Source organism: Trichechus manatus, unplaced genomic scaffold, assembly GCF_000243295.1.
Source record: "Trichechus manatus latirostris isolate Lorelei unplaced genomic scaffold, TriManLat1.0 scaffold00176, whole genome shotgun sequence".
NCBI classification, from domain to species: Eukaryota; Metazoa; Chordata; class Mammalia; order Sirenia; family Trichechidae; genus Trichechus; species Trichechus manatus.
This window is the reverse complement of record NW_004444112.1, coordinates 4,414,658-4,429,129: the sequence shown is the minus strand read 5'-3', so window position 1 is coordinate 4,429,129 and position 14,472 is coordinate 4,414,658. Positions and strand designations below refer to the sequence as shown.

Genomic DNA, 14,472 nt, shown 5'->3' with positions numbered 1-14,472 from the left:
ATTAAAAAAAAAAAAAAAAAGACTCTGTGTCTTTGTATGTTCTGTCTCCTAAGGCTGCAGCCACCTTCCCGCTCTTTTTGTGTCAACTCCTTCGTCTCCATTAGGACACAGCGCGTGGGGTCCCTCCTCTGGGAAATCTCCCCTGATCTCTTCCTGTCTACTATTTGGGCTGTATCAGATATCCCTTCTTAATGTTCTTGTAGCACTGTGAGATGTCCTCAGAGCAGACTCACGACACACAGTGTCATTATTAACTTTGTCTACCCATGCCATGTATGGAATTAAGAAGGTGTCTCTGCTCCAGACTCCCTGTCCCCTGTCCCATACTCACCCTCTGGCCTCCCTTTCAAGATGTCAAGGACCAGGAAAGAAAGAATCGGCAAACCTGGGTTTCAGAGATGTCCAAACACTACAGGCACAGAGACACTATTTCTGTTTTTATTTTCTCACTGAAGTGATGGTTTTGTTTGTTCTTTGTTGTCGTTACTTATAAGCCCTGTTGTATGTTTGATGTCTTTCAGGGGACAAGACAAAACTTGAGACCACAGAGCTGACTGCTCCTGAGCCAGCCTTGTCTGAGGGAGCCTCAGACCAGGGACAATTGACACTGGGAGCCTCCAGGGACCCCCATCTGGGACGAGACAGGGATCAGGAGGGGCCACCAGAAATACAGGACCAACACTTGAGACCAGGGATGGATCCCCAGAAAGAGCAGCTCCCTGGAAAAATGAGCCCTGAACATGATGGATTGGGGTCAGATGATGGTGCATGTTCAAGGATTCTGCAGGACCGAGTCTCTCCAGGAGATGCTGTCTATGATGGTGACTCACATGGACGAGCTAAAGATGCCATAGCTCATGAAGAGAGACATCCCTATGTATGCAAGGAATGTGGGAAAGTGTTTAATAAGAAACGTCTCCTTGCTCAGCATGAGCGGATTCACTCTGGAGTGAAGCCTTATGAGTGCACAGAGTGTGGGAAGTTCTTTAGAAAGAGCACATATCTTCTTCAGCACCACATGGTCCATACCGGGGAGAAGCCCTATGGGTGCACAGAGTGTGGGAAGGCCTTCAACCGCAGGTCACACCTTACGCAGCACCAGCGGATTCACAGTGGAGAGAAGCCTTATAAGTGCAGTGAATGTGGAAAGGCCTTCACTCACCGCTCCACTTTTGTTTTGCACAAGAGGAGCCACACTGGAGAAAAACCATTTGTGTGCAAAGAGTGTGGGAAAGCCTTTCGTGATCGGCCAGGCTTCATTCGACACTACCTCATTCACAGTGGAGAGAATCCCTATGAGTGCTTCGAGTGTGGGAAGGTCTTCAAACACAGGTCGTACCTCATGTGGCACCAACAGACTCACACTGGGGAGAAACCCTATGAATGCAGTGAGTGTGGGAAAGCTTTCTGTGAGAGTGCAGCCCTCATTCACCACTACATCATCCACACTGGGGAGAAGCCCTTTGAGTGCACAGAGTGTGGGAAGGCGTTCAACCACAGGTCATACCTCAAGAGGCACCAGCGGATTCACACCGGGGAGAAGCCCTATGTGTGCAACGAATGTGGAAAGGCCTTCACTCACTGCTCCACTTATATCTTACATAAAAGGGCCCACACTGGGGAAAAACCTTTTGAGTGCAAAGAGTGTGGGAAAGCCTTTAGTAGTCGGGCTGACCTCATTCGACACTATACCATCCATACTGGAGAGAAGCCCCATGAGTGCACTGAGTGTGGGAAGGCCTTCAGCCGCAGATCTGGCCTCACGAGACACCAGCGGATTCACAGCGGAGAGAAGCCCTATGAGTGCATCGAATGTGGGAAAACTTTTTGTTGGAGCACAAATCTTATTCGACACTCTATCATCCACACGCGAGAGAAGCCCTATGAGTGCAGTGAATGTGGGAAGGCCTTTTGTCGCAGCTCATCCCTCACTCAGCACCAAAGGATTCATACTGGGAGAAGTCCTATCAGTGTAACAGATGTGGAAAGACCTTTCACAAGTGGGCAAACCTCAGTCAACATCCAAGAACTCCTATTGGGGAAAGACTTTCTGAATGTAACCACTGAGGAAAATCTTTGGCCAGAGGAACCATCTTACTCAGCATCTGATCGTTCATACCAAAGGGAAAGCCCACAGTTGTCATCCCTGTGAGGAGGTGTTCTGTGGCAGATAAATCGCTTGTCATCTAAAGAGTCAGAAATTGACCCTCCTAGACTCTGACTTGACATCTAAGAATTCATCCAGGAAAGAGACCCAGTGGTCATTGTGCACTTAGGAAAGCCCTCACCCACATCTTTCTCCTCAGTTTACACTGCAGAGTTACCTCAGGAATATTTTTTAAAAAAGGAAATGTAGAAGAGAATATTGAAAAAAATGGAAACAGCGTCTTTCAGATTCTCTGCCAAGCCTATGACAATTTGTCTTTACTTCCTAATTTTATCTGGGGAGAGGGGAGTATTGTTTCAGGATAAAGGGCCTCACCAGTTTATGTTTCTTCTATATACATTCACTGCTGTCTAGTGTCAGAAGAGTTTAGTCAGTTGAGGGCAAGGATGAAAACTTTTTAAAAGTCTTCTTGGTTCTACAGTATTGTCTCTATTCTTCAAGAACCTAAGTCTGTGGGAAATAATGTAGGTTTGGTAATGAAATGCTTTTTTATATTTAATGAGATAAAGACAAACGAATGGGCACACTTTATTGCACAGTTAGGACTGTTGTAAGTTTTAAAAGACAAACCTTTTATTCATGTGATTTTAAACACCTAAAGTACTTTGTGTTGGTCCTGATCTACTTTTTTATTTTATTACAGTAGCTATGTGGTAAATCTTATAGTCGAAAAAAGTGACTTCTCTCTACTCTTCTTTGACTCTCCATCCCACAAATTTCCACCCTACTATTTTAGCTCCATCCCACAAATTTCCATAAGTTTCAATTACATTTTTATTCCATTCTAAATATTTCTTGATCCTTTTTGAGACGTCCTCTGTGACTCATGGATTATTTAGAAGTATACTTTTTAATTTCCCAGAGTTTGTAGTATTTCCTGGGTTTTTTTTTTTTTTTTTTTTTTTGGTTATTGATTTCTAGTTTGGTCTGAACACATGTTCTGCGTGATTTCAAAACATTTACGTTTGTTGAACTTTGTTTTATGACCCATAAAATTTGTCTCTCTTGTTTAATGCTCCATGGGTGCTTGATAAAAATGTGTATTCTGCTGTTGTTGGGCTGAGTTTTCTATAAATGTCTATGAGATCCTGTTGGTTGATGGTATCATTCAGATTTTCTATACCCTTGCTGATTTTCTGTCTAGTATTTCTGTAAATTTCCTAGAGTGGTACTGAAGCCCCTAACTGTAATTGTGGAATTGTCCCTTCCTCTTTTAAGTTCTGTCAGGTTTTGCTTCGTGTAATTCAAAGCTCTGTTACTTGGTGCATACATATTTAGGATTGCTGTATACATATTTTTTATATATTGACCCTTTTATTGTTATGTCATGTCCTGCTTCTGTTGATTTCCTTGGCTTTTAAGTATAATTTATATAATACCAATATAGCCAATCGTGCTTTTTATGATTTATGTTTGCATGGTTTATATTTTTCCATCGTTTTATTTTCAACCTTCCCTATATCATTACATTTGAAGTCAGTTTCTTGTGAATAGCTTGAAGTCCGGTCATGCTTTTTAACCCATTTTGCTGATTCCTGTCTTTTAATTGGTATATTTAAGCCATTTACATCTGAAGTAATTATTGATATGTTATGGTTTAAGTCTGCCATTATGATTTGTTTCCTACTTTTTCTCATGTTTCTCTCTCCTCTCTTGTTTTTGTTATTTTTGTGTTTTTGTTTTGTTTCGCATTGTTTTTGCCTTCTGTGTTACTTCAACATTTTTTTAGAATTCTATCTCAATATGTCTATAATTTGAGTATATTTCTTTGTATAGTTTTTTTCTTCTTTTTTGTGATTATTCTAGCTATTTCAACGTATGTTGTTGTTAGGTGCCATCGAGTTGGTTCCGACTCATAGCGACCCCATGTACCACAGAACGAAACACTGCCCGGTCCTGTGCCATCCTCGCAATCATTATGCTTGAACCCATTGTTGCAGCCACTGTGTCATTGAGGGTCTTCCTCTTTTTCACTGACCCTCTACTTTACCAAGCATGATATCTTTCTCCAGGGACTGATCCTTCCTGATAACCTGTCCAAAGTATGTGAAACATAGTCTCACCATCCTTGCTTCTAAGAAGCATTCTGGCTCTACTTCTTCCAAGACAGATTAGTTCATTCTCTTGGCAGTCCATGGTATATTTAATATTCTTACACCAATACCATAATTCAAAGGCGTCAAGTCTTCTTCAGTGTTCCTTATTCATTGTCCAGCTTTCCCATGCATATGAGGCGATTGAAAATACCATGGTTTGGGTCAGGCGCACCTTAGTCTTCAAGGTGATATCTTCACTTTTTAATACTTTAAAGAGGTCTTTTGTAGGAGATTTTACCAGTGCAGTGTGTCTTTTGATTTCTTGACTGCTATTTCTGTGGGTTTTGATTGTGGATCCAAGCAAAATGAAATCCTTGACAATTTCAATCTTTCCTCCATTTATCATGATGTTGCTTGTTGGTCCAGTTGTGAGGATTTTTGTTTTCTTCCATACTGAAGGCTGTGGTCATTGATCTTCACCGGTAAGTGCTTCAAGTCCTCTTCACCATAACACAGGTTGTTAATGAGTGTTCGTCCGATCTTGATGCTGCATTCTTCTTCATATAGTCCATGCTCGGCATACAGATTGAATAAGTATGGTGAAAGGATACAACCCTGATGCACACCTTTCCTGACTTTAAACCATGCAGAATCCCCTTGTTCTATTCTAACAACTGCCTCTTGATTTATATACAGGTTCCTTATGAGCACAATTAAGTGTTCTGTAATTCCCATTCTTCACAGTATTATCCATAATTTGTTATGATCCACACAGTCAAATGCCTTTGCATAGTCAATAAAATAGAGATAAACATCTTTCTGGCATTCTGTGCTTTCAGCCAGGATCCGTCTGACATCAGCAATGATGTCCCTGGTTCCACGTCCTCGTCTGAATCCGGCGTGAATTTCTGGCAGTTCCCTGTCGATGTACTGCTGCAGCCGTTTGAATGATCTTCAGCAAAATTTTTGATATTAATGATTTTGTTAGATAATTTCCACTTTCAGTTGGATCACCTTTCTTGGGAATAAGCATAAATATGGATCTTTTCTAGTCGGCCAGGTAACTGTCTTCCATATTTCTTTGCATAGACAAGTGAGCACTTCCAGCGCTGCATCTGTTTGTTGAAACATCTCAGTTGGCATTATCGTCAGTTTTCTGGAGCCTGGTTTTCCGCCAATGCCTTCAGGGCATCTTGAACCTCTTCCTTCAGTACTGTCATTTCTTGATCATATGCTACCTCCTGATATGGTTGAATGTTGACCAGTTCTTTTTGGTATAGTGACTCTGTGTATTCCTTCCATCTTCTTTTGATGCTTCCTGTGTCATTTAATATTTTCCCTGTAGAATCCTTCAGTATTTCAACTCGAGGCTTGAATTTTTTCTTCAGTTCTTTCAGGTTGAGAAATACCAAGCGTGTTCTTCCCTTTCGGTTTTCTATCTCCAGGTCTTCGCACATGTCATTATAATACTTTACTTTGTCTTCTCGAGCTGTCCTTTGACATCTTCTGTTCAGCTCTTTTACGTCATCATTTCTTCTGTTTGTTTGAAGCTACTCAACATTCAAGAGCAAGTTTCAGAGTCTCTTCTGACATCCATTTTGGTCTTTCTTTCCTGTCTTTTTAATGACCTCTTGCTTTCTTCATGTATGTTGTCCTTGATGTCATTCCATAACTCGTTTGGTCTTTGGTCTTAGTGTTCAGTGCATCAAATCTGTTCTTGAGATGATCTCTAAATTCAGTTGGAGTATATTCAGGGTTGTACTTTGGCTCTCATGGACCTGTTCTAGTTTTCTTCAGCTTCAACTTCAACTTGCCTATGAACAGCTGATCTGTTCCACAGTCAGTCCCTGGCCTTGTTCTGACTGATGATATTGAGCTTTTCCATTGTCTCTTTCCACAGATGTAATTGATTTGATTTCTGTGTACTCCATCTGACAAGGTCCACGTATATAGTTGCCATTTATATTGTTGAAAAAAAGTATTTGCGATCAAGAAGTCGTTGGTCTTGTAGAATTCAGTCATGCAGTCTCCGGCATTATTTCTGTCACCAAGACCGTATTTTCCATCTACTGATCCTTCTTTGTTTCCAACTTTCTCGTTCCAGTTACCAGTAATTATCAGTACATCCTGATCGCATGTTCGATCAATTTCAGACTGCAGAAGTTGGTAAAAATCTTCAGTTTCTTCATCTTTGGCCTTAGTGATTGGTGCATAAATTTGAATAATAGTTGATTAACTGGTCTTCCTTCTAGGCATATAGACACTATCTTCTCACTGATAGCGTTGTATATACATTGAAATATATTTCAGTGTATATATGTAACTTACTACAGTCTACTGTTATCAACATTCCAGCACTTTGACTAATGTTACTTCATTCGGTGTGTTTACACTCTCTAGTCTTTAATATAATTTTCTTAAGTATTTCTTGAGCACTATGTTGGATGATGTAATTTTTACTTCAGCTGTCAAATATGTTTTTAAAAACTCACGAGAAGCATAGTCTGTGCTGTTTTTACCCATTCTATTGTTCTTTCTTCCTCCCTGAAATCTCAAACCTTTTACTATTAACATTGCCTTTCTGTTTGGAGAACTTCCTCTAGCCTTCCTTCTGTGTCGTGTCTGATGATAACAAACTTTCTCTGTTTTACTTTGTCTGTAAATGTCTTTATTTCCCCTTCATTCCTGAATGATATTTTTGTGGGATATAGGATTTGGGTTGGCAATTCTTTTAAGTACCTGAAAATCATAATGCCACTTTCTTCTGATTTCCGTGGTTTCAGATTATAATCTTCAGCCATTTGAACCATTGTTCCCTTATACACCAAGCATCATTTCTGTCTAGCTACTTGCAAAATGTTTTTCTTTGTCTGTAATGTTCAGAAGTTTGATTATAATGTGTCTTGGCTTATAATTCTTTTGGCATGTAATTTATCCTGTTTGGTATTTGCTCACGTTTTTTGATCTGTAGGTGTGTGCCATTTGTTAAATGTGGGTAATTTTCAACTATTACATCTTCACCCCCACACTCTTTCTCCGACTCTAACAAGTGTTAGGTTTTTTATTATATTCCCAAAGGTCCCTGAGGCTATGATAACCCCCCACCACCATGCCACAGCAGTCTATTTTCTCTGTGTTGTTCAGACTGAGTACTTTCTTTTGATCTTTCTTTAAGTTAACTGATTCTTTCCTCTGTCATCTCTAATCTGCTATTGAGCTTCTGCAGTGAGTTTTCATTTTGTTTTTGTATTCTTCAGTTGTATAATTTTCATTTGGCTCTTTCTTACATTTTCTATTTCTTTTCTGAGTTAACAGTGCCATAGAAGGACTCAAGAAATACAAAACAGTGTAGTCCAAAGTCATAGTACTTTGGTAGTTTGTGTTAAATTTGTAATAGAAATCCCAACTTATCTGGAGGAATGGGATGCCTAGAGTCTTCTACCCAGGGCTCCACAAATATTTCTGAGGGTTGAACTTACAACTTAGGGAGATCTATAAATCACTTAGTATTGTGCTCTCCAGGAATAGTTTGTGTGTGGGATTCCATAGCTCTCTAGGCCTTGTTAGAGCCTCAAAGGAGAAGGGGTCATTTCTCTTCCAGTATCACCCTTCCCGTCTTTTGTTGACCACATCCTCTCCCAACTTGTCTAGGACCTCTCAGCTTCTTTTATACCCCCATTATTTAGTCTTTAATGTCTCCCTCTTGACCAACTTTTCCCATAATCTATACCTGTGTTTAGGTCTCCAGTCTCACTCCCAGCCTCTTTCCACCCTGCCTGCCCTTCTAGCTCTGCCCTTTCCGTCTCCGTCTTCTTTCTCTCACAAATACACTTTGTGAATATGTTTTGTAAGGCTTCTCTCTCCGCGTCTTCCTGTCCCTTTCGCAGATGACCAGAATGTCTTCCACCACCATCACCTGACTTGGGCAGGTCTCAGAAAGGTCCGTTTTGCCCTTCATTCCCTTGTTGGGGCTGTGTACTGCTGTTCTTTTCCCTGCCTTGAAAGTCCACTCCTGGCTTCTGTGGCTTCCTGCCCTTTGTTTGCACAGGCTGTGTGTCTTCCTTCCATCTCTTAAAACATTTTGCTTTCCAGGATCCATCTCTGGCCATTGATTTTCTCACTTACAACTTAACCCCCCTGAAAGCATTTTGGTATTGGTGATCTACAGAAGACCCCCAAATCTGTGTAACCAGGCTGAATGTTTCTTATGGCCATTACCCACTGCTAATACTTCCACGCCCTCCCTGTATTCATGCACATTGAGCCTGTATGCTTGTAGCATGTAGCCATGTCCGTGGCTGTGCAGATGGTCCCATAATAATCAAATGAGCAAACAAAAATATAGTATCATTATATATTAGCCATTGTTTTAAATGTTTTACATACATCAACTTTTAACCTTCACAACAACTGTATGTGTTAGGTACGTTATTTCCATTTTACCCATCAGAAAACAAGCACAGAAAGTTTAAGGAATATACCGAAGATCGGATGATTATTAAATGTGAGTAGGGATTGGAGTCCAGTTTGACTCCAGAATCCATACCGTTAACAATTTTACTATATTGCCTCTCACAGGGCGGATCTTTGTTTTCCTGGTCACGCTTTTACCAAAATTGGATCTTGCAATGTACATTTTCCTGTGACTTTTCTCATTTAACAATGTATCTTGGCTTCCCTGCAGGTTGAATGAGATAAGCCAAACTCATTCTTTTTATTGCCTGCATATTATTCTGCATATCTGTGTAGAAAATAAGGATAACACATGAATTTGAGGGAGGAAAGTAAAGAAAGGCTAAGATGCATATATAGTTTTAGATGTGTTTGAGATGTCTGAAAAAACATCTCCATGAATCCCACTAACTTCTGCCATGTTGCCTAAGTGAGACACCTCGCAGTCGTCTCTCCTTTCCATTAATCATCCCCACATTCAGCCACTGCCCAGTGCTCTTCATTCTACCTTTTTATTCCTTAGTAGATGCTCAGTTCATGTTTTAGTGAATGACTGCACACAGCAAAGTATTACTATTTTTGGCTCCTTCACACAGTGTTTACCACAAAGCTGTGTATGCAGGTGGCACCATGTGTGACATATGTTGACCTGCAAGAGGATCTACGTGGATTGTATATGGCTAACCTGGTTAATTTTCAAATTTTAGAAATCATAGTAAATAACCATAGAGGTCCTCAAGACCACCCCAAGGTTCTGTGATTTGCTGGGAAGACTCACAGGACTCAGCTTATTGTCATACTCAAGACTATATTATAGCAAAAAAAAACCAAACTGTTGCTGTCGAGCTGATTCCAACTCACAGCGATCCTATGGGACAGAGTAGAACTACCCCATAGGGTTTCCAGGGAGCAGCTGGTGGATTTGAACTGTTGACTTTTGGTTACCAGCCTGAGCTCTCAACCACTGCACCACAAGGGCTCCCATTATAGCAAAGGGATACAAAAATCAGCAAAGGAAAATGTATGGGCTGCAATCAAGAAAGCGGGTGCAATCATCGAGAGTCTTGTCCTAGTGCTGTCACACAGCACATGCTTAATTTAACCTCCATCAGCAAGTTGTGACAAAACATGAAATGTCTACCAGGGAAGCTCACTGGAGACTCAATACTCTAGATTTTTATCAGGGATTGGCCACATTGGTGCTATTTGTGTAGCACTTAACCAAAATTGCACACTCCCAGAATGAAAAAGGTATTCGGAATAAACCACACTGTTTGCAAAAACAATTCAGGCATAGTGAGCCACTCATCATCTCTGTGAATGGTGGGAAACTTACCAGAACCTTGAGTCTCAAACATCAACCAAGGGTGAACCTTGCAAGCTCAAAGGATAGTGGGACTGGCATGTCAGAATGAGTTAAATGTTACCAAAATGCTGGGAAAGTTCAAATCATTGTAACACACATTAAGCAAATAGAGCTTCCTGCAACAAAAGAATCACAGCTTTGAGATGAAGGGTTACATGTCTAAACCATTGTAACCACCCCCCCCCCAAAAAAAAAAAAAAAAATCACAGTGGAACTTGTTAGAAAACAAACCAGCATTTAATTCAGTGATGACAAGGTATAGAGGAAGTCTGGTAAGGGCCTTGCATGTGCCATATAAGTATGGATTGACACAATGGCTACAACAATGGGCTCAAACATACCTACTATTGTGAGGATGGCACAGGACCAAGCAATGTTTCGTTCTGTTACACATGGGGTCACTATGAGTCAGAACTAACTCAACAGCACCTAACAACGACAATTCTTTTTTTTCCTCAATGTCTTCAAGTTGTATGACTTGCAAATATTCCCAGCTTTTGGCTTTTTAACAATGTAATGGCCAAATCAATGCTGTGTATTTCCATATCACATTTGTCAACAATTTCTCACCCTCTCTTTGTTCCTGTTATTGAAACTTGTGGCCTCCAGCCTCAGCTATAATTTCAACTAAAACAATATGGGGTCTAGAATTAAGTTCTGCATAATTAAGTGCAGACAGTTTGAAGAGTGTTGTAGTTATTGGGCATGTTCACCTGTGTGGCTGTGAGTTTCACTTGGAGAGTGTGGAAGCAATTGACCCCAACTGAGAGGGCCAGCTGTGGAGACGTGATGCTGGAGACCTATGGGAACCTGGTCTCTGTGGGTAAGGTCAACTCCCCTTTGTAGTCATAGTCCAGCCCATAGAAAGCCTTTCCTGTCTCAATGTGGGAAGCTGGGACATCTCCAGAATGGTTAATGATGTCATCCTTGAGTTTTGAGAGTTAAAGGTTTTTAATCTTTTTGGTCAGATGTGTTACATATATATCACATGGGCAGGTTATTTTGCCTCTGGAGCTGTGTCAAGAGTGTGCTCTTTACATCCTGACCCAGCTCTTACCTACTGATGACTTTAAGGAAATTTTCTATCCACGTGGCTTCCCTTTGATTGGAAAATCCACCTCAAAGCATTAATGAAATAATAAATTTTAAGAGTTTAGCAAAGCAAAGCAGCTATTTCCCTGCCATAGCCAAAGACTGGTGTCAGTGCATCCAGCCAGATGTGATCTCTAAGTTATAACAAGATGAAAAATAGGACAGAGGAGGGAGCAATGCCAAGGAGAGGCTATCCAGGTGAGTTAGTAGAAACCAGGCAGTTGAGGGACCCTGGAAGTAAGATCTCAGTTATCTTGTGAGGGCCAGGCATGACTAGTTGAGGGTCCCAAACACATGAACACCTTCAGATACTCTGTCATTTGTCGAACTCAAAAGTCAAGGAGTTTTAAAGGTGGAGAGGGCAGAGTACACAATCAAATCTTAGCTGTGTCTCTGTTTTCAGAATGGAGAGCAGATTGTAGAAAAGAAATGTGAATAAAAGGAGATCCAGTGAGAAAGTTAAGGCAGAAGTTGAGGTGCTAGATGGTAGTAGTAGGGACTAGGGAGGAGGTGATGGTTCCTATCAGAATCCCATTGTCTTCTTAGTTCAGTAGCATTCCATTCATAGAAACTAGGGTGATGTGTATTTGTGCATAGCACACTGTGGCATGTTGAGCATGCCATTGGCTATATTTTGTTCTGTATAACCGGGGACCTATCTAAGCATTTGCTCAGCAAGTTTATAGTTAGTAATCAGTCTGCTGGAAGTTTTACACAGCATGGTCTACCACTGCTCCACCAGGACTCCCTAATGGGAATAGTTCCCAGAAATTCCTTCCCAAAAGATAACCTTTGTAGTAGATGTAACCTGAGGTATGAGTCGAAATATGCTGGCATATTACTAGAGTTCCGTTCAGTCATTTATAATTAGTCCAGTTTATCATCATCGTATAACTAAAATGTCCCACTGAGGTTTGCAGGCTTCTGTTTAACACTGTCAGTTTCCAGAAGCATGGTTGATCTTGGCGAACATATGGCTTCACTCTTTTCAGTATCTGGTAAAATTGTGCTGAGAGGCTGTATCATTCTCTTGCTCTGAGTCTCTCTCAGGACACCAATGTAATGTTGAATTTCCCTCATTGCATAACCCATGTATTCATTCCTTTCCCCTCAGCTACTAATTCTCCTCTCCATTTGTCATTGACTTTAAACCAAGCTTTTCCACCTTTGGAAGGGGCTTTTGTTTAGCCAGGGTTCCTGGGTGGCATAAATGGTTTGCAGTTGACTACTAAGGAGCCCTGGTGGTGCAAAAAGTGGTTAAGCACTTGACCATTAACGTAAAGGTTGGCAGTTGAAACCCACCAGCCGTGTCACAGAAGAGAAATGTGGCTGTCTGCTTCCGTAAAGATTACAGCCTTGGAAACCCTATGGGGCAGTTCTACTCTGTTATGTGGGGTTGCTATGAGTCGGAATCAACTCGACGGCAACAGATTTTTTGGTTTACTAACCTCAGTGTTGGCAGTTCGAACCCATCTGTCTGTGCCACAGAGTAAAGTCCTGGCAGTCTGCTTCTGTAAAGATTAGCGTTAAAAAAAAAAAAAAAAACCTATGGAGCAGTTCTATTCTGTAACACGTAGGGTCATCATGAGTTGGAATCAACTCAGTGAAAATGGGTTTTCTTATTGCTGTTCAGCCACTTTCCTGACCCAGTTTGCTGGCAGCAATACCAGATGCCTCTCCCACAGCCCATTCCCATTCATATAGAATAGAGCCACATGGGTACAGAGCTAGTGGGCTCTATCAACTGCCAGGCAAGACAGCTGCATTCACTGACAACCCCAGTTTTTCCAGATGGGGTGAAGGCAGGTTCCAACCCATCAGGCCCTTAGGAATTCTAGTATAAATGTTTAAAGGTATAACTGGTTTTTTGCTTAGTGATCATCCCTGCTTCCAGCACCCACATTTGCATCAGGTAGGAAAAAAGAAAGTTGAGGTGATATGGGGAAGAATTGCATAGTTATATCAACATCTTCTACCCCTGTTGCCCATATTCCCCCAGGAAAGTGCAGGAATGTATCTAGTGGACTCCCTCCTTTGGCCTTCTCTTGTGGAGTGTGAGTACACATCCACTTTGGGACTACCATCTCTGTTAAACCAAGCAGCTTTTTGCTGGTCCATCAAGAGCCATCACAGGTCACTTCTCATGTAGCAACAGGACCCACCAGCTCCTGGAACAATGCCTGACACATTAAATGTTTGTTGAAGGAGTTGATTTTAACCCTCAAATGTGTGCACATGAGCATTAGCAAAGAAAAAGTTATTAGCTTTAACGACATCAGTGCATAGGTGTAACAAGACTATAAGAATTAACAGCATGGGATGTGGCCTAAAGTCTGTGGAGTTTGGAGGAACAAAAGATAAGTGATGCCTTGGAGTCTGCCCAGCCACACATGGCTGTGTACACAGCGGCTGCTGATGATGGTAAGGCGGTGAGAAGGGCGTTAAACACATTTCCACTCTTAACAGAACACATATAAACACGCTCAACTATTCTGATGATTCCCCTTGAGGAAGCTCTAGTCTGTGTGTGCTCTCAAGAAGAGATGCCACTAAGTGTCCCAACGTGAAGGAGGTTAAAAATTCAGTGGTGGGCAACTGGTCTGTTTATCACCCAATTAGTAATGCACTTGCCTTTTGAAACAATACCTATTATAAACCTTTTCCCTTTTGCTCACTCAATTCTCACCTAAACTCCCATTTTCAATCTCATTATTATTACTCTCACACCCAGAACAGATCCTGCCATTTAAAAAAATTTCTAAGCAGCAGCTCACAGGCAATTGGAGGGTGGTTTCTCAAAGTTACCACCAACCTAGACTGAACAATTTCCAGGCTTAGCCTGGCAGGTGCAGACTTTGATGGAAACAAAGGGCAATGACGTCCATTTCATTACCTAGGGCTAAGAATCTCTCCTGGAACACTCAAGAGATTTTGAGATGAGAGTGAGGATGAGGATTTAAAAATTGGTTTATAAAATGCTAATAAGAACAGTTTAGAGACTTGTTTGGATAGCCAACCCTGAGTCTGGAGCCATTTCCCAGCGGCCACTGGGGGCTGCATTACACCCAGGAGAGTTGCCTACTTCCTATGGTGCTGCTTATGAAGATGGAAGAGGGGTTGGGGCGACTGGCTGTGGCAGTGGAAAAGTGTATACAGGTAAGATAACGTCCAAAGAGTAGATTTCAAGTGCAAGAAAAACTCCAGATGGAGCCACCAGGTGTGGGAGCTAGGGAGGCCTATTATAGTTGTTAGTTGTCATAGTTGACTCTGACTCGTGACGACCCCACGTGTGCAGAGTAGAACTGGTCCATTAGGTTTACAAAGCTGTGACCTTTTAGAAGCAGATTGCCAGGTTTGTC

At 41.4% G+C, this 14,472-nt stretch overlaps 2 protein-coding genes across 2 annotated transcripts in view; one reads left to right on the top strand and one right to left on the bottom strand.

The window, feature by feature from the left end:
* The window catches only part of LOC111822431 (zinc finger protein 805-like), a 17,008-nt gene extending 14,321 nt beyond the window's left edge, over positions 1 to 2,687 (top strand). Inside the window, 2 exon segments of the mRNA XM_023741289.1 lie at positions 522 to 1,955; positions 1,958 to 2,687. Of these exon segments, the coding sequence (XP_023597057.1) occupies positions 522 to 1,955; positions 1,958 to 2,067 (1,544 nt within the window). The 3' untranslated portion in view covers positions 2,068 to 2,687.
* Positions 1 to 14,472, bottom strand: part of LOC101350500 (zinc finger protein 772) — a 287,781-nt gene that overhangs the window by 82,967 nt on the left and 190,342 nt on the right. The gene's annotated exons all lie outside the window — the stretch shown is intronic.